The sequence below is a fragment of the Pelophylax lessonae genome (assembly GCF_965119305.1).
Source record: "Pelophylax lessonae genome assembly, chromosome: 2".
NCBI lineage: Eukaryota > Metazoa > Chordata > Amphibia > Anura > Ranidae > Pelophylax > Pelophylax lessonae.
This window is the reverse complement of record NC_138769.1, coordinates 567,563,273-567,591,148: the sequence shown is the minus strand read 5'-3', so window position 1 is coordinate 567,591,148 and position 27,876 is coordinate 567,563,273. Positions and strand designations below refer to the sequence as shown.

The 27,876-nt window shown below is 44.4% G+C and overlaps 1 protein-coding gene across 1 annotated transcript in view; it reads left to right on the top strand.

Annotated features, from left to right (window-relative positions):
• LOC309548186 (uncharacterized protein) overlaps window positions 1-27,876 on the top strand; it is a 130,148-nt gene that overhangs the window by 3,318 nt on the left and 98,954 nt on the right. Inside the window, exons 3-4 of the mRNA XM_082248142.1 lie at window positions 4,383-4,546; window positions 18,209-18,417. Coding sequence (XP_082104268.1) covers window positions 4,383-4,546; window positions 18,209-18,417 — 373 coding nt within the window. The remainder of the gene's footprint in view (window positions 1-4,382; window positions 4,547-18,208; window positions 18,418-27,876) is intronic.

Genomic DNA, 27,876 nt, shown 5'->3' with positions numbered 1-27,876 from the left:
TGACAGGGGGGAAGGGATGGATTTTGTGTCCCTGCAAAGCAGGGAATAAAATCCATCTCTTCCCCTAGTAAAAGCAGCACATACAGTACACAAAAACACTGGCTAGGCACACAGTTAACCCTTTGATCGCCCGAGATTTTTAACCCCTTCCCAGCCAGTGTCATAGGCATATTTTTAGCACTGATCACTGTATTAGGGTCACTGGTTCCCGCAGAAGTGTCAAAAGTGCCAGTTAGTGTTAGATTGTCCGCTGCAATATCGCAGTCCCGCTATAAGTCACTGATCACCGCCAAAAAAAAAAATGCATAAAAGATATATCATAATTTGTAGACACTATAATGTTTGCATAAACCAATCAATATACACTTTTTGTATTTTTTTTACCAAAAACATGCAGCAGAATACACATTGGCCCAAATTTAAGAAGAAACTAGATTTTAAAATTTTTATTTTATAGTATATGCTTGATAGCAGAAAGTAAAAAATATTTTTTTTTTTCAAAATTGTCGGGAATTTTTTATTTATAGCGCAAAAAAAAAACACAGAGGTGATCGAATACCACCAAAAGAAAGCTCTATTTGTGGGAAAAATTACCTAATTTTATTTGGGTACAAAGTCAAATGGCCACTCAATTGTCAGTTAAAGTAACGCAGTGCCGTATCGCAAAAAAAGGCCGGGTCATGAAGGGGGTAAATCTTCTGGAGGTCAAGTGGTTAGAGGCTCCAGCAAATCAGATAGGCCCTCCCCCTATTTTCTAGTTGGAGAATGTCCAGCATTGCATAGCCCTTTCCTCCACAGCCTTATTGTCCAGGTCCTGCCCTCTCATAAATTGTGGAGGCTCAGAATCAAGTGAATGCAAATACAGCCTGCCTTAGAACGACCACTGACCACCAGACTGACATCCATATTTTGTCATTCGCATAACTTATATTGAGGGTGCTTGAAAGGAGTACTAAGGCAGGGTGCTGTGATGTTTTCAGGACTCTATGTACAGCACCTAGCTGGCTCCTCCCACCAGCCAAGATCTACCTGCATTGCATAGAGAGGCAAAGAGACTTAGCGATAATGTTACTGGTTCTAAAAACAGGTATGTAAAAAAATGGAAAGGTTTTATTTCAATATTTCATTAGCATGTCAATGAAAGTGAAATGAGTAATCAGGGAAGGCAAAATATATAAATATACATACAATTGAAGCTTTTTGTCCAGTGCATTGATAAAGTCAACAGATCTTAGTGAATTGATAGAATTCATCAATATGAGAATTGCTTTAGTTCATAAAAGAGCTGCCTCTGTTGAGTGTGACACTTACACCATTTAAAGAGGTTATTTGCAATTATTTTGACATATATATTGGTTATTTGGTCATGGAAGGTTTGAAGATTACTTTGGGGTAAGGCAAAAGCCACTTTGGGCTAAATGAAGGCGCTAAGGTAGACCACTCACTTCCAGCATTATTCACACACGAATACCATTACTTACAGCTCTATGTCTTTGTACATGTGTTTGTTTGCTATAAAATCATTTCTTACATTCCTAAAGAGGACTTTGTATCTCAGAAAAAGGCTGTACATTGAGCTCCACACTTTGATGTTTATCAGAGTCAGCACTAAGCTTTGCCCTGCCTTTACTAGCCCAACTTCCTCTATATTTAACTCTCCAGTGTCCATTGCTGGATTAAAACATCCCTTTTCCCTAAGCCAGCTGTTTTGAACTGCCTTCCCTTGTGCCCCAGTATAAACTTAAAAGACGAACAAGAGCAGACATCAGCCAACGGAGGCCCACTAAGGCTGAAGAGGAAGAGGCTGAAGGAGACAGATTGCACAGTCCATGGCCATCTCTACATCCTGTGCCGGGAATGCAGGGTTCTCCTGAAGGCAAGGCAAGAATTAATTTGAAGTCACATCAACTTGCCTGAATTTTACCATCATTGTAAATTTACTAAATAGATATATAGTGCTGCCCCCATAGAAGCTGCAGGATAGAATGGGTCCTCTGTTCTTTGCCTTAACCTTCTCAAGAACTAGGACTGTGCAGGCCAATCAAATTTCTCCACCCCAATATTGCTCATCCATGTCTTTATGGACCTTGCTTTGTGCACTGGTGCGCAGTCATGTTGGAACAGGAAGGAGCTATCCCTAAACTGTTCCCACAAAGTTGGAAGCATAAAAGTATCCAAAATGTCTTGGTATGCTGACACCTTAAAGGAGAAGTCCAACCTAACACTAAAACCGCTACATCTATAGACATTCACTATCTAACACTAACCTATCTAACCCCGTAAAGAAGAAAATCAGTATACATACTTTTTTTTCATTCCGCTCTTTAGCGGCGGAAGCTTTGCAGAGGACACAACCTACAATGGCTGTGAATTGCAAGGGAAGTAATGTCACCCATAGAGTTACTATGGGGCTTCCATTGTCAGGTGCCTCCTCTGCACCTGCCTCCACAGCAAAGCCGCAGCTGACAGCTTCCCTGGAACTAAGGGGCCAGGCCCAACCCTTGAAAAACAACCCCACACCATAATCCTCCCTCCACCAAATGATCTGGACCAGTGCACAAAGCAAGGTCCATAATGACATAGATGAGCGAGTTTAGGGCCAAGGAACTTGACTCGCCTGCACAGAGTCCGTTCTGACCTCAACCCGATAGAACACCTTTGGGATGAATTGGAGCGGAAACTACAAGCCAGGCCTTCAGGTCCAACATCAGTGCCTAACCTCACAAATGCGCTTCTGGAAGAACGATCAAATATTCCCGTAGACACACTTCTAAACCTTGTGGACCGCCATCCTAGAAGAGTTGAAGCTGTTATAGCTGCGAAGGGTGGGCCAACTCAATATTGAACCCTATGGACTGGGATTGGATATTCTTTGCAAAGTGAAGGTTTACCTCATTTACTAGGCTCTAGAGTAACTGCACTTGCAGAGCGCAACTACACTTTGCAAAGTGCACAGTCTTTTAGCCTTTAGTAAATCAACCCCAATGTCTACTTCACCATATTTCACCATATTTCTGTAGCTCAGCAATTGGCTACACAAACAAACTCCTGCTATGTCCCTAGTAATGCAGATCACGAAGATTTGATGCGCAAAAATTGATTGGTTAATTCACGAGTATAAAGAGAACTGTGCCACAGCTTGTTGAATTCAACTAAAAAAGTAGGGGGGAACAGCAGCTATATATACAGTAAATATATAGATCAGTAAATGTCAATGATGTTAGTTTTTAAGGGACAGCACTATTCGTTTTTAAGGGACAGCGCTATTTTTCACCACAACTATTCAAAAAAAATTGCTTGGCAAAAAAAAAAAATATATGAAAATGCAATAATTCATATTCCTGCTGAACCATGTACTTCTATGAAAAAGTATCCTGTTCTCTTTGTATTGCTTCCTTTGTGTGAAATCCCTGGGGTTCCTGCCAGTCCCTCTGCTTTCTTATTAAAAACTGACCACATTAGGAAGGAGAACACACCAAGTGAAAAAAAGTTATTTATAATGTTTTTTTAAATCTATACACAAATGTTTTACCTTTCATTTCTTTTATTAAATTGGAATGGGTTGTTTTACAAGGTGAGGGTTTACAATCACTATAAGTAACTGGAAAAAAAAAGGTTTAGTGTAGTATAGCAGTTTTGGTGATTAAATATTACATTTTATTACAGCAGTTTATATATCAGATCATAAAGGGGACAACTGAGGAGGCAAGAGGGACAGAGTGATTTGACAGTCCCTCCAAAACAGGGACAGTTGGGAGCTTTGATAGAGCAACTGCTTAATTGCAGAATTTTTAACATCTGTAATAAGCATGAGTAAAGTACTGTGTGCAGTGGTATAATAGCAATTAAGAAATTAAGTCACATTCAGGTTACATTTTTTTACATTTTTTTGTTATACCTTCCACATTATACATCATGCATTTCAGTAGGTATATTCCCATCGACCAGATACAATGTAGCACACAAAATGCAAAAATCAAAAGCCTATAACCTTTGCCGGGTTTCACAAACCATATCAACTCATTGGGATGTTAGATTCCAACCAGTTAGTCCTGTTTCTAAACAGTGTGGATAAACCATTTTTATCAGTATTTGTAGGATAAAGGCGAAGAAACAAGAAAGAGAAGGAACTCAGTTTTACTATAATTTGATTTTATAGTGTTAGTAAAATGCATTATTGTATTTTATGTTTCTACATGACACTAATAAATTCAGTCCCTTCCAAAGTGGAGCCTACTATCGAACACACACATTCTAGAACAACCAGGGTAAAAGTTGGTGCACCTGTCAGTGTGCCTTGTGGAAACTGAGCCCAGCACTGAAAGGAAAAAGGTTAACCTATGTAGCTACATAGATTTTATGACCATATGTGTGCTTTTCAGGCGTGAAATGAATCCTTTCGGAGTGAAGGTCTGCATAATTGAGAGCGGCTTTTACAGTACACAAGTGAATGATTCCAAATCACATAAAGAAAGTCTAAAGCGCTGCTGGGAGAAAGCCCCAGAAGAGGTTAAGAAAGCTTACGGAGTGGAGTATTTTGGTAAAAGTGAGTGAAACTAATTTATAGTTATAGCAACAAACATGCATTGATTAAGCTTGATTCCACAATAAAATATATCAATAAAAGGATATTTTTTTGGCAGATAAATATAAAATATCCAATATAAATGTAACATTTTTTTGCAGCCAGTAGGTGAGACTTTATACCCCTTCTTACATATTTTCCACTGTTTCTTTACTTTGTATAGTAAGAACCCTGATGTTTACAGAGCTCAATAGCTCAAGCTGAAATGTACACACACAAAAAATGAGACAGAACAGCAACTTAGTCAGAATTTTTAAAAATAAATAGCCTGCTTCAAAGGAAATAAGTCTTGTTTTGCTCTAATAATAAAAAAAGAAAAAAAATCATAGTGCTCTGTGTAATGCATTAAAGCTTAAAGTGGAGTTCCACCCTATTTTTATACTTACCTCCATCTTCTCGCTCCGGGTCACCTGAAAAAGAAATGGATAATCGCATATTTTTTTTTTTTTTACTTACCTCGTAGCGAAGAAAATATACTTACCTTACTTCCTTCTTCCTCCTTCCTCGGCCGCGGCCCGTCGTCACTTCCTGGCTCTGCAATGATTCCTGGGAGCTGGACGTCATAGCTCCCAGGAATCATTGCGCCTGCACCGGCCCCGACGTCAGTTCCGGGTTGCGAGCGTCATCCCCTTCTAAACAGCTTCTGGGCATGCCCAGAAGCTGTGGAGGGATGACGCGCGCGACCCGGAAGTGACGTCGGGGCCGGCGCAGAGCATCGTGGGACCAAAGAAGGCGGAAGAAGACGCCGAAGAGGACGCGCTGGCTTCAAGCTGCCCACATCTGAGATGGCAGCGCTGGACAAGACGTTTGCAAGGTAAGTATTTGTCCTAACAGGTAAGTGCAACCCGGGACAGATCAGAGGCTAGCCATTGTGGAATGCACTAGCCCTGACTGTCCCGGGGGTATTAAAAAAAAAAAAAAAAATCCAGGGTGGAACTCCGCTTTAAAGGGATTGTAAAGGCGGAAGTTTTTTTTTTTATCTTAATACATTCTATGCATTAAGATAAAAAACCCTTCTGTTTGCAGCAGCCCCCCTCAGCCCTCCTAATACTTACCTGAGCCCATCTTTATCCAGTTTCTCAGCTGCCCGGGATTCCCCTCCTCATTGGCTGAGACAGCAGCGCTGTGCGATTAGCTCCCGCTGCTGTCAATCAAAGTCAGTGAGCCAATGAGCAGAGGGGGGAGGGGCCATGTCGCAGCCCCGTGTCTGAATAGACACAGGGAGCTGTGACTCGGCTGGGGTGCCCCCATAGCAAGCTGCTTGCTATGGGGACACTCAACAGGAAGAAGTGGCCAGTAGCGCAGAGGAGGGACCCGAGAAGAGCAAAACCAACTGCACAAAGCAGGCAAATATAACATGTTTGTTTAAAAAAAAAAATTGTGACTCTACAATCACTTTAACTCCACGGTAAATGTAACCCCCTCTCAGCCTTCCCCCAACACCTCTTTCTGACTATTGGATTAACAAAAATCATCTGAAGCTGCAGTCATGTGATAATCCAGCTCCCAGTCCCTCTGCTTACTATTTACTTCTTGGATCGGTCCTTACCTGGGGTGTCTACATCACTGCTTGCATGATGTGGACATTTCATTTTGGCCAGCTATTATAGGGGTCCTCTTAGGATCCTGAAGATAGATGATGTCAGACCAATGGTAGTGAAAGGAGCCGGACAGTGAGAGCTAACTGCGTTAGTGAGGGACCAGAATAGGGGTTGACTATAACTGCATTACACCAGGCAGGATGTGTTAGAGGTAGTGATGGGCTGAACACCCCCCTGTTCGGTTCGCACCAGAACATCTCGCACAGGGAAAAAGTTCTAGCGAACATGCAAACTCTATTGAAGTCTATGGGACACGAACATAAAAAATCAAAAGTCCTGATTTTAAAGGCTTATATGCAAGTTATTGCCATAAAAAGTAAAAAGGGCGGAGCGCCTCTAAGGGCAGTATGTTTAATAAAGTCTAGGCATACATATACATAGCAACACACAGGAAGTAGGATGACAATCGGCTCAATGCAGAGTCAAGGGGTTAGCTGTCCATATAGCCAATGCCGAGAGGAAGGATGAGATGGAGAAGTCCTATCCGGTGAATGAAGATGGAGGACAGGAAAAAGCCGGCTTCTGTCTTCCGGGACCGGCTCTCGTGGCAGGCTGGGACTCAGCGTCAACCGCGTGACGTCAGCAAGGTCAGGGTGCACACAACGCATTTCAGAGCATGCACCAAGCTCATGGGGAGCATGCGCGCTCTTTTCTCAAGTGTTGGCATCAACACTTGAGAAAAGACCGCGCATGCTCCCCATGAGCTTGGCGCATGCTCTGAAACGCGTCGTGTGCACCCTGACCTTGCTGACGTCACGCGGTTGACGCTGAGTCCCAGCCTGCCACGAGAGCCGGTCCCGGAAGACAGAAGCCGGCTTTTTCCTGTCCTCCATCTTCATTCACCGGATAGGACTTCTCCATCTCATCCTTCCTCTCGGCATTGGCTATATGGACAGCAAACCCCTTGACTCTACATTGAGCCGATTGTCATCCTACTTCCTGTGAGTTGCTATGTATATGTATGCCTAGACTTTATTAAACATACTGCACTTAGAGGCGCTCCGCCCTTTTTTCTTTTTGCCTTATTCACAGATTGACTTCCTGTATGGTAGAGCTGGCCCTCTGTGCAGATCTTCATCTCTTATGGACTTCACCTATCTTCTGCAAATTGCTATACAGTATAGGTAACCTGCCATTATTGCTTCTATGCATTACTGACCATTTGTTTATACCCTTACATTGACCGTATCACACTGGACCAGAGCGCCAGCTATCTCCTTATTCTGTTATTGCCATAAAAAGTGTATGGGGACCTGGGTACTGCACTGGGGGACATGTATCAATGCAAAACATTTTTTTTAAATGATTGCTTTTACAGGAGCAGTGATTTTAATAATGCTTAAAGTGAAACAATAAAAATGTACATTTCCTTAAATATATATATATAGTGCCTGGGGGGGTCCCCTTAATGGTCCTGTAAAGTGGCGCATCTGTACCATGTATGTAGCCTGTTGCAGCAATACTGACATTTCTAAAGGAAAAAATGTAATTTAAACTTGCTTGTGGCTGTAATGTATTGTCGGCTCCCGGCAGTACAGATAAAACAGACGGGGGCGGTGCCACCGGGTGGCGTAACTGGGTGACCTTACCGGGTGGCCCCACCCCTTGCCTTTAAATAAGCTGTCAAAGATCAAGAGCGTCATTCGGCGGGTAGCCTCTGAAGAGGTGAAGCGTCTTTGAATTTTTTTTCTATTTTTCGGGTGCGGCGGGAGTCATGATTGACGATAGATTTACATTGAGGGACCCGTTACCCATTCACATAGGGGGGGGGGCGGGATCTGGGGGCCCCCCAGATTCCAATAAGCCCCCCCCAGACCCCCACAACCACAGCCCAGGGTTGTCGGGAAGAGGCCCTTGTCCCCATCAACATGGGGACAAGGTGCTTGTGGGGGCACCCCAAAGCACCCTCCCCATGCTGAGGGCAAGCAGCCTGGTATGGTTCGGCCTGCCTGGCTACATGCTCAGATAAGGTTCTGGTATGGATTTTGGGGGTGGGGGGCACGCTGTTTTTTTTTTTTTTTTTTTACATTCTGGCATGGAGTTCCTCTTGAAATCTGTACCAGACCCAAAGGGCAAGGTATGGATTTTGGGGGGACCTCTTGCCAATTTTTCTTTTAATTTTGGCATGGAGCTCCCCTTAAAATCTATACCAGACCCAAAGGGCCTGGAATAGATTTGGGAGGGGGGGGGGGGGCATGCTGTTTTTATTTTAAATTCTGTCATAGGCTTTTCTACTTAAATACAGGGCACTTTCACCCCCTTCCTGCCTAGACCAGTTTTCAGCTTTCAGTGCTCATTGGCATCTTTGGGAAATCTTGGTCAGCTTGGCATGGTACTGCTCTCTGTCTTTAACATTGGCGTCTATGGTAAATATTGGTCAGCTTGGCATGGCACTGTTCCTTGTCTTTAACATTGGCGTCTATGGGAAATATTGGATAGCTTGACATGGCACTGCTCCCTGTCTTTAACATTGGCGTCTATAGGAAATGTTGGTCAGCTTAGCATGCCATTGCTCACGAACTATGTGACAGGGACACAAAACTTTGGGAGCACCAAGAGGGGGGATCCAGGACTACAATATATCTATACATTTTGAAAGTAGGGTATAACCTGTACACTACACTGACTGCACTAAACAAACTCAACACACTATCCACTAACTACCTGCCTAACCTCTATTATCACACACTATACACAGGGCTGCAGTGTAAGCAGCAGCCTTATTTAGTGTGGCGTGGACTTAGCCCCTGAGCCATGATTGGCTAAACACACCCTGCCTTTGACCAATCATGGCTCTGACAGGAAATTGTGCTGTGATTGGCCAAAGCATGCAGGTCAGGTGCATGCTTTGGCCAATCACAAGCACTTAATGATGCACTGCATTATGGGGTGGGCGAACTTGCCCCGGGTGTTCGTGTGTTCGGCGAACACCTGATGTTTGAGTCAAACTTATGTTCGACTGGAACATCCAACCCATACCTAGTTAGAGGGGGTGGGAGGAAGGTACAGACAAAGCTGGGATTAAAATGCTTATTTTCAAGACAGAAGAGTTTTATAAAGTGGAAGGATTATAGTTTTATCTCTGGAATACATCCCTTTCTTTATGCATGCTAATATTCTGCCTGGCTTTGGCAGTTGAAGCTTGACATTGCATGCTATTGCTTAGTCTATCCTCTACCAAGACTCCCAGATATTTCTCCATTTTTGATTCCCCCAAAGGTTCCCCCCCTAAAGTGCATTGTGCTTTTATGTTTTTAGTCCCCAAGTGCAAAACCTTACACTTCTCCACATTAAACCTCATTTGCCATGTCGTTGCCCACTCCGTTATTTTGTCCTGGTCATTCTGTAGGATATCTGCTTCATGCTGTGCAGTTATTGCCCTGCCCAATTTTGTGTCATCTGCAAAAACTGATATAGAACTACTGATCCCGTCCTCAATGCTGTTTATGAAAAAATTGAACATGGTTGGTCCCAGGACTGACCCTTGGGGGACCCCACTTACCACCTCAGACCAGTCTGAGTATGCGCTATTTATTACCACCCTTTGGACACGCCCTTTTAGCCAGTTCCATATCCAAGAGCAAACCTTGCGGTCGATGCCTGCAGACCTTATTTTATAAATTAAGCACTTGTGGGGAACTGTATCAAACGTCTAAGCGAAATCCAGGTACACCACATCCACTGGTCTCCCCCTATCTAGCTCACAGCTCACAGCTCACCTCCTCGTAGAATGTTAGGAGATTGGTTTGACAAGAACGCCCATTTGTAAACCCGTGCTGATTACTGCTGATGATTTTGTTGTCTTTAGCAAACTCTACGATATAGTACCTTATCATCCCCTCCAGAAGTTTACATACTATCGATGTCAGACTGACAGGCCTATAATTTCCCAGGACATGCCTCTGCCTTTTTTTGAATATCGGTATCACGTTAGCTTTCCTCCAATCCCCTGGTACATTTCCTGTCATAATACTGTCAGCAAAGATCAGGAACAGTGGTCTAGATATAGTCTTACTAAGTTCTTTGAGTACTCTCGGATGTACGCCATCCGGGCCTGGTGATTTATTTGTGTTAATTTTATCCAGCCTTTTCCTGATTTCACCCTCTGTTAGCCATAGCGGCAAGTCCTGTGTATTACTACTAACCATATAGTCGTGGTCAGTGTACCCCTCCTTTTCCTGTGTAAAGACTGACGAGAAAAAAGCGTTCAGCACGGTTGCCTTTTCAGTGTCCTCTGTAACCATCCTCCCATCATTGTTAATTATGTGTGCAATATGCTCTGCCCTAGTTTTTTTGCTGTTGATATATTTAAAGAATTTCTTTGGGTTATTTTTACTATCCTACGCTATTTGTCTCTCAAAGTTGATTCTAGCCATTTTGATTTCGTATTTACTTTTCTTATTTGCCTCCTTGTATTGCTCGAAAGCCGATACTGTGCCCTCTGATTTATATTTCTTGAAGGCCATTTTTTTCCCCTAATAAGTTTTTTAACATTACGGTTTAGCCAGCCAGGTTTGGCTTTGTCTCTTCTAAATTTATTTCCCATAGGAATGCACTGCGAGATGCATTTGTTTAATATGTTCCTAAAGCATTCCCATTTTTCCTCTGTGGTCAGTGTTCCCAGGGTTTGGTTCCAGTTTACCCTTTCCATCATTGAGCACAATTTGGGAAACTTTGTCCTTCTGAAGTTTATGGTTCTTATGATCCCCACTTGCCTTGTTATATTGTTATTTACGCTAAATGTGATCATCCTGTGATCACTAGAGCCCAGGTTGTCCTGGACTCCTACCTCCGAGATTAGGTCTGGGTCATTAGTGATCAATAGATCCAGGACTGCATTTTCTCTAGTAGGAGAATCCACCAACTGAGACATGTAGTTGTCCTGTAAGGTTTTCATGAATAGACGGGCCTTCTGTGAGTGTGTAGTCCCCTCTTCCCAGTCAATGTCGGGATAATTGAAGTCCCCCAATATAATGACTGATCCCAGTTTTGCCACTTTACCCAACAGTGATATAAATTCCAGCTCTACCTCCTCCCTTTGGTTGGATGGCCTATAGCAAAACCCCACAATTACTTTTCCCTTTTCTTCTTCCCTATGGAGTTCTACCCACACGGATTCAAACTCCATACTCATCCCTTCCATAATATCACTCCTCTCTATCACCCTTACATTATTCTTGATATAGAGACATACCCCTCCCCTCTTTTTCCTACCCTGTCCTTCCGGTACACCGAATACCCTTGGATATTGGCCAGCCAGTCATGTGAGGGGTCGAACCAAGTTTCCGTTATTCCCACAAGGACTATGTCCTCCTCATGTACTAACATTTCCAACTCATCCATTTTATTAGCTAGGCTCCTGGCATTTGCATATACCCCTCTTAGTTTTGTGGAAGTTGATAGTGAATGGTGATTATTTTATTCCTGTGTGGTCTGAGGTTTTCCCGCACAGACCCCCCAATTGACGTTATGGAACTACTGTCGCTGCTGACTCTACTACTGCCTTCTGTCCTTTGCTCCCTCCTGACTGACTCTACTTCTGAGCCCTCCCCCATCTCCTAGTTTAAAAGCCCCTCCAACTTGGTGGCCATCTTTCTCCCCAAAAGAGCTGTACCATCCCCATTAAGGTGCAACCCATCCTTACTAAAGAGCCGGTAGCCGACTGAGAAGTCAGCCCAGTTCTTTAGGATCCTCCACCTTCCTCTTACTTGGTCATTATTGCCCACATGCACCATGACCGCTGGGTCATCCCCAGCCCCACCCAATAATCTGTCTACCCGATCCGCGATGTGCCGAACTCGAGCGCCCGGTAAACAACATACTGTCCGGCTACCGCGATCCTTTCGACAGATTGCCCTCTCTGTCCTCTTGATGATTGAGTCCCCCACTACCACAACCTGTCTAACCTTTCCTGAATCTCTGCCCCCCTTCTTCCTGGATCCGCCACTCCCCTGGCAGCTGGGGGAGGGCGCCTGCTCCAGCACTGCCACCTGTAACGCTCCTGCGTTTCATGTATGGTGTGGATTTTCAGCTGCAGAAATATTCCACTTCAGTAGTCATGTAAGAGAGATGCTGAGATACCATTCCCAACCTCAATGACTCATCATGTGTGGAAGGTCTTAATTCAGCTAGTAAATACACACACTCAACAAGCTGGTTCCTAGAGAGACTTTATGTATGTAGTAACACAGTGATGAAGATTTAAGAGACAGGTTGAGTGGAGGTGGTAGGTGACAGACACTTGAAGGTAAGACAGTAGCAGATGGATGCAGGTAGGTTTAGCAATCATGTATGGTAGCAGATGACAGAGTAGCAGGTGGACATACAAGAGAGATCAACCCAGTGCAGGAATAAGTAGCAGTAGTCTTAAGAGCTAGCAATCTAGATATGCAGATGTGATAAATAGTCTTTACTATGCAGAGCTAGATAGTGTAAGCTTAGTATAAGTTTATAGAGGGTTCCCCTGCGGGGTACTTAGCACTAATAGCAATACAGCCGAAGGTTGGTTCAGGAGGAGCGGATGATCCGGAAGCGGGATGCAGGGATCAGCGCAGCGAGGTTCCGTCAGCGAGGTATGCTTGCAAGCACGAAAGCTTCAAGCCAAGTTAGCATCCAGGTAAGGGTGTTTGAACGAACACATGTGAGTGAGAACCGGCGATTTAAATAGCCATCTAGTCCGGCGCTGAGTGATGACAGCTTCAGTCTTAAAGGTGTATGCGCACCTTTCCAAAAGAGAATGGTGGGGCGCATACACTTGTGAAAAGAGTAATTTAGGGTACCAAAGGTACCGGAACATTACACCACCCCTGAGCTGATATCCCCATCAACCTGCAACTTGGCAAATTTGTTAGGGTTTACCAACTCAGGACTGGCCTCCCTGGCACTCTTCCCTATACCCTTCCTAACGGTCACCCAACTGCCTACCTCTGATGCCTGTGTCTCCTCTACTCCTCCCACCTCTATGCTGGCCCCTGCCAGCGCCTGATGGGTAATGTCCAAGCTCCTTTCCAGGTTGTTGATGCTATGCAGTGTTGCCACTATGTTTTCTAGATCCAGGATCTGGGCTTCCAGAGAAACAATTCGCACACATCTTGCACAGCAGTATTCTCCCTTGATTGGTTCATCAAGGAACGCACACATGGAGCAAGAAGTGCACTGAGTGGCATCCCTAATCCTGTCGGACATTATTACCCTCTACTCTATGGGGATAATTAGTAACAACCTGCTATTCCTTACCTACTCTACCTCTATCTCCCCTGGTACTAAACCTGGGGTACTCACCAGTCGCTAAGATACTCACCAGTCACTAAGATACTTACCAGTCCTCCCAGGTACTCAGTCGCAGAGCACGGTCAGTAAGTCGCCGAGCTCGGTCGGTCACAGAGCACATCGGTCGCGGTCAGACGCAGAGTGCAGTCAGTCGCAAAGCCCAGTCAGTTGCAGAGCACAGTCAGTCGCAGAGCACAGTCAGTCGCAGAGTACAGTCAGTCGCAGAGCACAGTCAGTCGCAGCCAGTCGCGGAGCACGGTCAGTCAAAGAGCTCCGTCAGTCGCAGAGCACAGTCAGTCGCAGAGCACAGTCGGTCGCAGAGCACGGTCAGACAGTCGCAGAACACAGTCAGTCGCAGAGCACGGTCAGTCAGTCGCAGAGCACGGTCAGTCAGTCGCAGAGCACAGTCAGTCGTAGAGAACAGTCAGTCGTAGAGAACAGTCAGTCGCAGAGCACAGTCAGTCCTAGAGCACGGTCAGTCGCAGAGCACGGTCAGACAGTCGCAGAGCACAGTCAGTCGCAAAGCACAGTCAGTCGCAGAGCACGGTCAGTCAGTCGCAGAGCAAAGTCAGTCGCAGAGCACAGTCATTCAAGGAGCACAGTCGGTTAAGGAGCACAGTCGGTCAAGGAGCACAGTTGGTCAAGGAGCAGTCGGTCACAGGGCATGGTCGGTCAAAGAGCACAGTCAGTCGCAGAGAACGGTCAGTCACAGAGCACGGTCAGTCAAGGAGCACGGTCAGTTGCGGAGCACAGTCAAAGTCAGTCAAGGAGCACAGTCAGTCGCAGATCACAGACACAGTCAGTCGCAGAGCATGGTCAGTCGCAGAGCACAGTCATTCGCAGAGCACAGTTATTTGCAGAGCACAGTCAGTCGCAGAGCACGGTCGGTCGCAGAGCACGGTCCGTCAAGGAGCACAGTCAGTCAAGGAGCACAGTCAGTCAAGGAGCAAAGTCAAAGTCAGTCAAAGAACACAGTCAAAGTCAGTCAAGGATCACAGTCAGTCGCAGAGCACAGACACAGTCAGTCGCAGATCACGGTCAGTCGCAGAGCACAGTCAGTCGCAGAGCACAGTCAGTCGCAGAGCACAGTCATTCTCAGAGCACAGTCAGTCGCAGGCACAGTCAGTCGCAGGCACAGTCAGTCGCAGGCACAGTTAGATGCAGGTCAGTCAGTCGCAGGTCACAGTCACTTAGTTACCCCCCAATCAGCCGATCAGCTGATCAGTCCCCCTACTCATGTCCCTCAGTTCTCCGCCGCCGCCGCTCTGTCACTGGTCCCTTGAGTCCTCTGTACCCGCACCCGGCACCCAGCTTCCTCGTGTGGCTTCCCCACACGTGTCACCCATATGTGTCACCCACGGCTCCTCCTCCACACACAGCTCTCTCTCCCCGCCTTGCTTGCAGCTGCTGCTGCTGCCTTGCACACTGCCTCTGCTTCCGGGAACGCTCTCCTCCTTCTCTGCTCCTCCTCTGCTCCTCCTCTGCTCCTGTGCATGCATAAAAAGCGAAATATAATCTATTTCAATGCAGTTACCTGACAAGAAAAAAAAATTAAAATTTTTTTTTAATTTTTAATAAAGGACTTGTCAAAAACTGTCTACTGTTTTTCTTTATTTATTAGCATTTTTACAATGTACTGCATACCCATTCACATAGGAGGAGTCGGGATCTGGGGACCCCCTTGTTTCCAAATTTTGATAAGCCCATGGTTGTCGGGAAAAGGCCCCTGTCCCCATAAACAAGCCACCCCCCCCCCATGTTGAGGGCATGTGGCCTGGTATGGTTAGGGGAGGCGCTTGCTCATTCACCCTCCCCCCCCTTTCCTGGCCTGCCAGGCTACATGCTCAGATAAGGGTCTGGTGTGGATTTTGGGGGGGTCCCCACGCTGTGTTTTTAAAAAAGTTGGCATTTTTCTTTATTTTATTTAAATAGCTGGGCTGGCAATTGCAACCACGAGTCAATTGTAATGTGATTTGACTTTTTTTTTTTCTTTAGAAATGTCATTTTTGCTGCAGCAGGAACTATAAATGGTATAGATGCGTCACTTTACAGGCAGACTAAGGGGACCCCCCAGGCACTATATTTAAAGGATTTTTACATTTTTATTTTTTCAATTTAAGCATCATTTAAATCACTGCTCGTTTAAAAACTATAATTTCTACCAAACATTTTTGCATTAATACATGTCCCCCACAGCAGTACCTGGGCCCCGGCGTACCAATAACTTGCATAAAAGGCCTTCAAAATGGGGACTTTTGATTTTTCATGTTCAGGTCCTATAGACTTTAATAGAGTGACTTTAATAGAGTTGTGGTGCAAACCAAACAGGGGGGTGTTCAGCCCATCTCTAATTACAAGTATATCAAAACAGATTGGTACATTTCAATGCACTGAAACACAACAAAACAGGTAAAATGCAACCAACAGAGGTACCTTTAGAACCAGAATCAGCTTATACTACATATTAGGAGGGTAAACACAGTAGCTCTCCAAATGGGAGGTGACTGCGAGGATTTTAAGAAGATGTAACAGGCTAAGTCACTTGAGGGCTCTCAGACAAAGAAGCTAGGTTTAGGCCTGGGGGTATAACTCAATAACAGCAACCTAGTTCTGCCCTCAGGAATGTAGTTACATGAGCAGTCTTTAGGGTAAGCTTCTGTTGGCAAAGTTGAGGGCCTTTAATCGTTGGCGCACAAGGAGAGTGAGGATGACTTAAGGGAAGTGGTGATGACTCAGGGGGGAGTGGTGATGTTCAACAGCAGTTTAGTGTAAAGTTAGGCTCAGTGAGTGGGTTGACTCCTCAGTATAATCAAACAGAAAGTGAGGCAAATTCAAGCGGCAGTTGGGGGTGGGGATCCAATGGAAACAAATCAAGGTCTGATACTGACAGCTTTAGGCTCTGTCTTTGGTGCTGATATCTATGGCCTACAGATGGATGCAGCAGCAAGGCTAATAGGAGTCTGTTGACAAAGTGTTAAGAGAAAGATATCTCTCTCTTTCAAGTGGAGACTGAAAAAAAAGGGTGAACAGTTAGCTATTGACTATAATGTGGGTCAGAGACCATTTCCCTGAATTCCTTGGTGACAGTCCTCAGCATGGCAACAAGTGGTCTGTATGGAGTCAGCCCTCTGGTCCTGGCGTTAAGCACAGCAGTCCACTCTCTGTCTCTCTCTGACCCTGCTCAGCTTTGCACCGTGCAGCCTGGTGCAGCTCAGCTTGGTACAACACAGCTCTCCTGCTCCTTCCTGGTTGGCACGCTTAGGACTACATATCACAGACTGCTTCTGGCAACTGTATTTAGTCACAGTTAGGCAAACTAATTGGGAATGCCATCTTGTGGACAAATAAAGTCCTGCAACTCAGTAACATTGCTCAGTGTTAAACTATCATAAAGAGAGGGCGATCCTGATGGGAAACTAGTGTCTCTGCTTTGTCATCAGGATCCACCCACTGTAGCATCACTAGTTGTTAGAAGACTGAGAGCTGGGAAGCAACAGTGCTTCGTACCTGTTCCAGTGACAATTGTCTAAGGCAGGCCATAGATGATGCAATTTTATTTCCTTTGCCCTGTAGCCAGGCTCATATACTCATTCGCACATTTCTTCAATAACTAGTCTAGGGGTGTTTTTTTTTGTTTTCTTTTTTGGAGAACTTGGACAGGGTTTAGGGTAGTAGGTGTAATACTCCAAAAAAAGAACTTTGTACACTTGAGGACTTAGGTATTCTTTCCTGAACAAGCTACTGTATAATGAAGTCAGGGCTTGTAACAAACAGTAGACTTAGTAGTAGTAGTTAGAGCCACAAGAGCAGAGTCCCTTTAAATAGAAGGTTAGGTGAACAATATTTTCTGGATACCAGATGCTTTCCCCTTTAAATAAACCCATGGCTGACTATATAGTACCAGAGAGGTAGCAAAAGCACAAAAGTCTCCAAGATCTCTAAAGAGTCTGTACTCATAAGGCCCAAGGACAGCTGGTAGCCTCCATCCAAATTCCAAACTAAAGCTTACCGTGATACTAGACCAGATCTTCAGCAGACAGCCTCCCTCAGTCAGCTCTCTTTAGCTCCCGGCTCTTAGAATTCAGCAGCGTGGGATCAATGTGCTCTCAAAATATACAGTATAGTCTCCCAGCATGCCAACAGAGCCTGCCTCTCTAGGCCAGGGCTATATTAGTGTGGCAACTAAATGTATCTGTAAAAACACAACTACTTCTAACTTATCTAATTCCTAGCACCTATTTAAGAGGGTGCAACAAATATATTGTTTATCCAATATCTTCTCTGGCAAAGTGTTCTAATCTATCAAGAACTCTTATTTGTACAGTATATATCAGCACAACCAGTGTGTATGTATTCAGCCAAATCGAAATATTCACAGTCTGATGACTTCCCTTGTTGCAAATTTATTTGCTCATTAATACTTCTAAAGTCGGGTCTCAAGCATTTGCACAATTGTCAAAAATAGTCATTGCAATGTGTCTAATATGCTTATTTTCCATAATAATCAACTCCATCTAATGGTTATAATGCAGTATTTTTCTGATTGCAGTATTCAGGAAAAATACTGCATTATGGCCAATAGATGGAGCTACCAATAATAGAAAAAAAAATTATTCAAATTAGACCCATTGCAGGGAATATTTGTGATGGCTGTGCAAATGCCTGAGACATTCGCAAGCAATTTTTTAATAAAGAGACACCATCGTTTTTTTACTAATGTTCCCTTTTTAACACTGTATATTTTATGTTTCAGCTTACACCTCTGTTGCTATTATGGCATCGCTCTGGTCCACCAAGCTTTCTCGTGTTACAGATTGCATGGAACATGCACTCACAGCGGTTCACCCCTGGACACGTTACTCTGCAGGCTGGGATGCCAAATTCTTCTTAGTGCCCCTTTCCTATCTACCTGCAGCCATCTTGGACTTTATTTTCTCTATTGGACAGCCTAAACCAGCCCAGGCAATCTGAGTCTCCTTTCAATTGTTTTTATCAATCTCCTCCATGAATCTGCTCACTTTCAGAGAGATCTTCAAATAAAATAGAATAGTTAGCAATAAATATGTGATGGGACTGCTTTCTATCTGTGGGACTCCTTTTATCTGTGTTATGCTAACCTGTTTTAGAATGACTGCACAAATGCATAAAAAAAATGGAATATTGTATCAAATACTTACCCTAATTTTCCTTTCCTGATGCCAATTCATGGCAGCTGTAGAGAGGCAGCCTTGGTTAGGTTAACCACTTAAGGACCGCCTGCCGCAGAGTTACTGCGGCAGACTGGCCCTCCTGCGTGCTCCCACCCCCACTCGGCAGCAGGGACTCCGATGCACGGGCCCGCGATCGCTTCCCGCAGAGAGAGAAGGATGGTCAGCTGTTGTAAACACAGTTGACCGTTCTTCTCTCTGGAATGATCACAGAGCGCCTGTGATCCTTCTATATAGGATCACAGATCTCTGGGATCATTTCAAAAGCCAAACCCCCATACAGTTAGAAACACTCCCCTAGGCTTACATTTAACCCCTTGATCACCCACTGTGTTAACCCCTTCCCTGCCAGTGTTATTATTACAGTGACAGTGCATATTTTTAGCAATGATTACTGTAGTAATGTCCCTGGTGCCTCCAAAAGTGTCAAAAATATCAGTTAGGAGTACAATCTGTCCACCGCAATGTCCCAGTCTGGCTAAAAATCACGAAATCACTCAAAACAATAAAAATTACATACATTTTTCCCCGTAGTTAGTAGACGCAATAACTTTCGCGCAAACCAATCAAAATACACTTATTGCGATTTTTTTTTTCCAAAAACATGTAGCAGAAAACAAATTGGCCTAAAATGTTAAAACATTTTGATTTAAAACATTTTTTGGGGAATGTTATATAGCAGAATGTGAAAAATATTGTTTTTTTTTTTTTTCAAAATTGTCGCTTTTTTTCTCTTTATAGAGCAAAAAATAAAAGTCGCACAGGTGATCAAATACCACCAAAAGAAAGCTCTATTTGTGGGAAAAAAAGGGACGTCAATTTTATTTGGGTACAGCGTCGCACGACCGCACAATTGTCCATTAAACTAACGCAATGCCGAATCGCAAAATAGGGCCTGGTCATTAAGCAGCAAAATCCTCCGGGGCTAAAGTGGTTAATTAAACAAGCTTAAGTTAGGAGCTGATTGCCTACCATACACAACTGCATCAGATTTGACAATTTCCAAATTTAGTGAATCAACCCCAAAGTCTGTCATTATTTTTCAGTTTTTGCTGAATAAAGAAGTTTTAATTTGATCGAACTGCCTCACAGCTGCCTGTTTACCCCTCGGATACCAAAGCAGCATACATGTTATTTAGCTGTGCCCCCATCTCCACCTACAGGACCTTTATAAGTCTATAAAAGGAAAGCTAGAGCCACCTCTCCCCATTCTCCATAAAAATAACCAGATCACAAAAGGGAGGGTTTCTAATACTGCCTAGGGTTGCCACCTTTTCATCAAGCCAACCCCGAACACTTTAGCGGCACAGATTTTTTTATTTTTTTTGTAGTATACAAAACAAATGAAAAACAAAATGTAATACAAATAAATGTAAAACCTGTATAACCTTTTTTAAAAATTGTGCTGCACCAAAACGCATGGTATTTTGTTACTACATGTTTTGCAACAGGTGAATGAGCGCAAAAGCATGGGGTGTGGTAGTGCCATTAAGAATTATAGGCACCACTTCACACCTGCAAAAGGACTGTATGTGTTTTTGTGCATTGCAGGAATTCACACAATTTTGTGCACAATCCTGCAATGCATAAATATCCACCTAGAACAGGGGTAATGAACTGAAATTCAACGAGGTCCAATTGCTAAAGTTTTCTTCCAGCTGAGGTTGAATTGCTCTCTAATGTAATGTAAAAGTAGGTAAATCACATCCACATTTCAAGTACAAGAAAACAGAACCAGGTTACATCTGATGTCCCCATCAGTTTGCCCCCCTTACATCTAGTGTTCCCATAAGAGTGCCCCCCCCTTACATCTGGGGTCCCTCCTTACATCTGGTGTGCCCACCAGAGCCCCCCTTTCCCTCTGTACTCACTCATCACCAACTACAAAGAAGTTCCTTGTTTCTCTTTCCAGTCTTCACACACTCTGTCTTCGTTCCTTGGCAGTATTGCTGAGACTTTTCAGTCTGTACCGCCTCTCTATTGCCCCCTGCTGGCTGGAGGGAGGAGAACATCCAATCCTCTCTCCAGATATGAGCTACAATCTGGTCTGAATAATGTGTCCGGTTTTCAGACGGGCTGGAAACCGGGCACGTGATTCCAAACCCGGACTGTCCAGGTGAATCCAGTACAGGTGGCAAGGCAACCCTAATGCTGCCATGTCTGGAAAGTAAAATTACGATAGGTATTTGATACAAATTTCTATTTTCCTGATGCCATCATGGCAGCATAAATGTGATAAATAACAGCCTAAACAGGGGGGGCTTAAATGTATAATCAAACTTTATTGCAATGGACATGAAAGCCTGAACCGCAATTCTGTCAAAGTTCGCTGATGTTCAAGCTCTTGGATCTTCCCTGAAACTACTGAGGCAGGTGCACTGTGGCAACCAGCCTGCTGCTTTGCAGATGTCTCCATAGACCCTTTACATGCGCTGTCCCACCCATACTTAAAGATGTAGAGATGAACCTAGCTGAATGAGCCTCTACACTTCTGGAGGCTCTTGCCTGGCTGCACTGTATGTTCTCTGGATGACCTTAACAATCTTCTCAAGATGTCAAGGTTGCTGTAACTTCCTCCTTCAAATTTACTAGATGGAAACATGAACAGCCTCCTGGAGGATCTAAACTAGGAAGCAGCATGAAGGCAGCATTTTAGACACTTGGTACATACAGCTTGTGTAAGTTAAGAACTAAAGGTGCTCAAGGGGCATAGGCCCCGACTTGTCTGGAAGGAAAAATATGTGGGGCTCAGTAGCCCAAAGTCTTAGCAGATCTGATACTCTACCCCTTGAAATTATCGAGGGACACTGCCTCTTCAGTGATGTCCCACTGAGGACTGCTTTGCTGGTGCAAACAGAGTCCTAGCAAGGAAATCCAGGACCGAAAAAACTCCCCCCCCCCTCACTACTAGAGGACCCATCACCTACACCAGGTAACGCACCTCACGACTAGCTGCAATGTAGTTTGCTCTAGTACTTGGTTACTCATAGAAATTGCACTAATCCTCCTGCTTGTCTTGCAAAGTGAACCTTCTGTAGTAGGTTTGCTTCATACCCCACATGTGCTTTACTGACCCTTGTTCTTTCATATGCCAGGAACCATCATGTACCCCTTTAAATGACTTCATAACAGGCTTAGAACAGTTGATGCAACTTTTACCTAAATACCATGGCAATACAGTCCAACGTGAACAAATACATTAGTGTCCCCTAAGTATCTCTATTAGGCTGTCCAGGCATACCTCTACAAGGTAGTAGTCTATGTTTGGTGTTCTCCAGGAACTTGTAGATCTCCGGACCTCTGGTACTTTCCAGTGGCCTGGGTCATCCACTGTCTAAAGAACCCATAGCTAACCTGCCTAAAAAACCAGTTTCAGACCTCAGAGTAAATAGCGTTTGGCATCTTTCCTGGAATCGTGCCAGGGTTTACCACTGCCAAGTTCTCCAATCCATTCCTTTCAATTTCTAGTCCATCCTGGGACAGGTGTTGTGGATATACTGGTAGCTGTAGTGCTTGGTCCAGTTCCATGTCTAGGGTAAACCCAAGGCCTGCGGTCCACTCGGCCTGTCGATCATGCTTGTATCCCAGTGAGCCTCTCTGACCACAGTCTCCCCTGGAACTTCATGACCAAAGGCAGTAGAAGAGAGGCATCTGCTAGGTGACTTGTCCCTGGGTGAGTGACAGCATACACTTCCTCCACCAACGGGTGAATGGATGGTGATGCAAACAGGTTCAGCTGAGGGAGGCCCCATACTTGAGTAACATAGCAAGAGCTTCCAATTAAAGACCCATTCATTGGGAACCAAAAACACCTGGTGTGACAGTCCCCTTCGACATCCTGTGCACCCAGAATGTACACTGCCCATAAACCCTGAAGATTAAATTCGGTCAGAGAATTGACAGATCCAGGTCTTATGGGAACCTGCAGTAAGTTATCCTTTTTTTTTTTTTTTTTTTTTTATGTCTAACACTGCTGCTGTGTTGACCTCATGCAAAATAACCAGTCGAGCCCCAATGTGAGATAACAGCTCAGATAGTGTTATACCACCGGCTCAGTTTTTTTGTACATTTTTGTACGTTGGAGACTACCCTTTCAACAGGAAACTCCACATTATACTTTGCCCCCCCAACAGGATCTCACCTCCTGCTCTGGGACGGCAGGTTGGTAACCCCAGATTGTGGGATCCCGAGTCCCAACCCGCCATCCCCGAGCATTATTGTGGCAAACAGAGCCGGCACTAGAGGAAGCGGATCCGATGCTTCCTGTATAGTTCCGATTCCTGTCACAGTCGGAGTGATGCCAAATGTACTCCGCCTGTGATAGGAGCGATACAGGGGGCATCGGCTCTGCTCTCTTCTGCAGCTGCATGCTTCCTCCAGTGCCGCTCCTGTTACACTCTGTTGCTGTACCCGCTAGTAGTACCAGCCCTGTAGGATAGCCAGCAGCCACCAGCTATAGCCACCTGAGGGACAGCAGCAGCCAGTAATACCTGCAGGAATCCTGAGGAAGAAGTGAAAATTGAGGTCAGTTGAGGTGCAGGTAACCCACATCCTTAGGCCCCTTTCACACGATTGGTCCGATCATGTCCACCTGTCTGTTTTTCAGGTGGACCCAATCAGACCCATTCTCCTCTATAGAGCGGCAGATGTACTAGTGGACAACAGGCTTGGTAGTGGCATGCAATGCCAAGCCGCTGCAAGCAAAGCCAACAGAATACTGGCATGTTGTAACGTTCTGGTACATTTGGGTACCCTAATTACTCTTTCATAAGTGTATGCGCCCCACCATTCTCTTTTGGTAAGGTGCGCATACACCTTTAAGACTGATGCTGTCATCACTGAGCGGCGGACTGGATGGCTATTTAGATCGCCGGCTCTCACTCACATGTGTTCGTTCAAACTGCTTTGTGCCTTGATGCTAACCTGTCTTGAAGCTCACATGCTTGCAAGCATACCTCGCTGTCGGAACCACGCTGCGCTGATCCCTGTATCCCGCTACCAGATCATCCGCTCTTGCCGAACCTCTCCTCTGCTACATTGCTATTAGTGATAAGTACCCCACAGGGGAAACCTCTATAACCTTTATACTAAAGCTTACACTATCTAGCTCTGCATACTAAGGACTATTACTACATCTGCATTATCTAAGATTGCTAGCTCTTGAGCCTACTACCACCTGTTCTTGCACTGGGTTGATCTCTCTTGTATGTCCACCTGCTACTCTGTCATCTACTACCATACATGATTGCTAAACCTATCTGCATCCCATCTGCTACTATCTTACTTTCAAGAACATTTCCTTTCAAGTGTCTGTCATCTACCATCTCTACCCAACCTGTCTCTTCAGCCTATCATCACTGTGTTACTATATACATAAGTCACTCTAGGAAACATCTTATTGAGTGTGTGTATTTACTTGCTGAATTGAGATCATCCACACATGATGAGTCATTGAGAGTTGGGAATGGTGTCTCAGCGTTTCTCTACATGACTACTGAAGTGGAATATTTCTGCAGCTGAAAATCCACATCATACGTAAAACGCAGGAGCGTTACAGATTGAACGAACCACAAATGGATTCAGCAGAAATAACCACTCAGATGACACAATTAAAACAGCAAGTAACTGCGTTAATACACGCACTTGCTGAATTAAAAGAAGACAATCAGGCTCTGTCGCAGCAGATAATTAGACTGACACAACTTACCTCTGCTCAGTCCCCTGAACCCAAAATAAATCCTCCTTTGGTATTTACAGGCGATCGCAAAAAATTTCGCGAATTTAAAAACGCATGTGAGTTACTTTTCTTGCTAAAACCCCGTACCTACCTTACTGATCACATTAAGGTTTGTACTATTATTTCTTACCTAACAGGCGATCCTCGGGCCTGGGCAGACTTTCTTTTTGAGAAAAACGACCAGCTTCTCAACTCCTATGCCTTGTTCCTAGCAGAACTCACTAGCCTATATGATGATCCCAATAGGCAGAGTACTGCCGATCTTCAATTAAGATCCTTGAAACAAGGTAGGAGACCTGTAGAAGACTTTGTCGCAGAATTCAAGAGATGGACCCTTGATTCAGAATGGAATGATGCATCTCTGAAAACCCAATTTAGGCTTGGCCTATCAGAGGCCGTTAAAGACGAGCTCGCCCGAGCGGATCTGCCAAAAACCCTGGATGCATTGATACAACTCAGTATCACCATAGATAGAAGACTACGAGAAAGAAAGGCTGAGAAAATGGGAATGCCATTATCCAGTTCTTCTCGGATTTCGGCCGTTGACCCCGTTCCTATGGAGGTAGGAACCATACGCCCACCTCTATCAACTATGGAAAGAGCCAAAAGACGATCTGGTAATCTCTGCTTGTACTGTGCATCCCCGGATCACAAGATAAACGTCTGTCCCCCTAGTCTACAAAAAGAAGGGTGAGTGTTCACGTGTCCTCCTAGGGGGATTGACAACTTCAATCACTAACCCTTACCTTTCTGTTTGCTTAACATTACAGTGGGACCAGAACAGGATTACTACTAAGGCCATGATTGACACAGGATCTTGTGGAAATTATATTGACATACGTTTTGCTGCTTTAAATAAAGTTCCTATTATTTCTAAACTTAAACCTGTCTCAGTAAGTCTTATTAACGGTGTTCCTTTATCCTCTGGTCCGATCACTGATCAGACACAGGCACTCCTAGTCACTACTAACGGGTCTCATATGGAGACCACTACCTTCGATCTAATACCTTCACCCCACTTTCCCATTGTGTTGGGACTTCCCTGGTTGCACACACATCAACCAACCATAGATTGGAAGGAACGGACCCTGGCCTTCCTCTCTTGCTATTGCGAGGGTACGTGTAACCTCCCGTCTTTCGGGAAGATCCTGTCTGTGGTGACAGATGAGATTGCACCACTATGTTATCAGGATCTCTCTGAGGTTTTTCTTGAGAAAAATGCTCAAGCACTACCTCCCCATCGAGACTATGATTGTAGCATTGATCTACTCCCAAATAGCAAATTGCCGTTCGGTTATGTTTATCCTCTTTCACAGGATGAACTTTCCCATCTCAAAGACTATTTGGATGAGAATTTGAAGAAAGGTTTTATTAGACCTTCCACTTCTTCCACAGCAGCAGGACTCTTTTTTGTCCGCAATAAGGACTCAAGTCTCAGGCCTATCATCGACTATAGGCAATTGAATGCTATTACAATAAAAGATCGCTATCCTCTACCGCTTATCCCTGAGCTCATTGAGCAGGTGCGTGGAGCTACCTATTTTTCAAAATTGGACCTGAAAGGAGCATACAATCTCATTAGAATCCGTGATGGACACGAGTGGAAGACTGCATTCAGAACCAGATACGGATTGTTCGAATATCTTGTAATGCCATTCGGGCTATGCAACGCCCCTGCAGTTTTTCAACGATTTATAAACGATATTTTCAGAGACTTACTAGATGTCTGTGTTGTGGTATATCTGGACGATATACTTATATATTCACGATCCCTGTCTGAACACATAAGACATGTAAGACTAGTATTATCGAGATTGCTTGCACACAACCTTTATGTGAAACTGAAAAAATGCTTGTTTCATAAAGAAGAGGTACTGTTTCTAGGCTACATCATATCCAAAACAGGAATCGAGATGGACATGAGTAAGATATCCTGCATTCAGGATTGGCCTACACCAACCACACGCAAGGCGCTACAGCGATTCCTTGGATTTTCGAATTTCTACAGGAAGTTCATCAGAAACTTCTCTGCCATTGTGAGACCCCTCACACAGCTCACTAGCATTAAAAAACCATTCAAATGGTCAGATGAAGCAAATAAAGCTTTTCACCTGTTAAAGACAAGGTTTACTTCTGCTCCCATATTACGCCATCCAGACCCATCCCTCCAATACATTCTGAAGTAGATGCGTCAAACATGGCAGTAGGGGCAATACTCTCCCAACGACCAACTCACACTTCACCACTTCATCCAGTCGCCTTTTTTTCTAAATCCCTAAGCAGTCCAGAGATAAATTACCCCGTGGGTGAAAAGGAACTGCTTGCTATAAAATTGGCTCTGGAGAATTGGCGACATCTACTCGAAGGCACCCAATTACCAATACTTATATACACGGACCTTAAAAATCTCCAATATCTTCAGACTAACAAAACTCTCTCTCACCGACAGGTACGATGGTCACTATTCTTTCTAAGGTTTATCTTCCTAGTGACCTACACACCTGCAGATAAGAACAAAAAGGCGGATGCACTATCACGACTAACTGAAGAAAACTACTTCGAAATCCCTTCCGTTCCTATAATACCTCACAAACGCATTATTGGAGTTGTCCGTTCCTTGAAGGAAGAGGTTTTGCATGGTATAAGTTTGGATTCACCCCCACCACAACTAAATACCGATGCAGAAGGCTTCCTCTACTACAACGACAAACTTTACATACCACCTACCATACGCACCAAGATCTTGGAATTATCGCATGATGTGCCTATGGCAGGACATATGGGTATGACAAAGACTCTTAATCTGATTACCAGACAATTATGGTGGCCTGACATGAAAACATCTATACAAAAATTCGTCTCTTCATGCAATGTCTGTGCCAGGTCCAAAATTGACACTACGAGACCATCCGGTCTACTATGCAGTCTACCAATACCCCAAACTCCATGGGAAGTTGTGTCCTTGGACTTTATAGTGGAATTGCCTCCTTCCAAAGGATTTAATACCATCTTAGTGTCAGTGGACCATCTGACAAAAATGGCACATTTCTTTGCTATTCGCAGACTACCTTCGTCCAAACAAACGGCAGAACTCCTGATGAAACATGTCTTTAAGTTACATGGTATCCCAAAAACTCTTCTGTCTGACCGTGGATCACGATTTATTTCCAAGTTCTGGCAAGAACTATGTCACATACTACGGATCGAGCGGAAGCTCACTTCTCCTTACCATCCGCAAACCAACGGACAGACTGAAAGAGTCAACCAATGCATCGAGCAATATTTACGTTGTTACACTTCTTACCAACAGGATGATTGGGTGGATCTTCTCCCTCTGGCAGAATTTGCCTACAACAACGCAACCCACAGTACGACCAAGCAGAGTCCGTTCTACTTGAACTATGGGTTTCATCCCTCTATTCTTCCACCACGCATCCTTCCTTCAAATAACCCAGTAGCCTCAGACTATCTTACCCA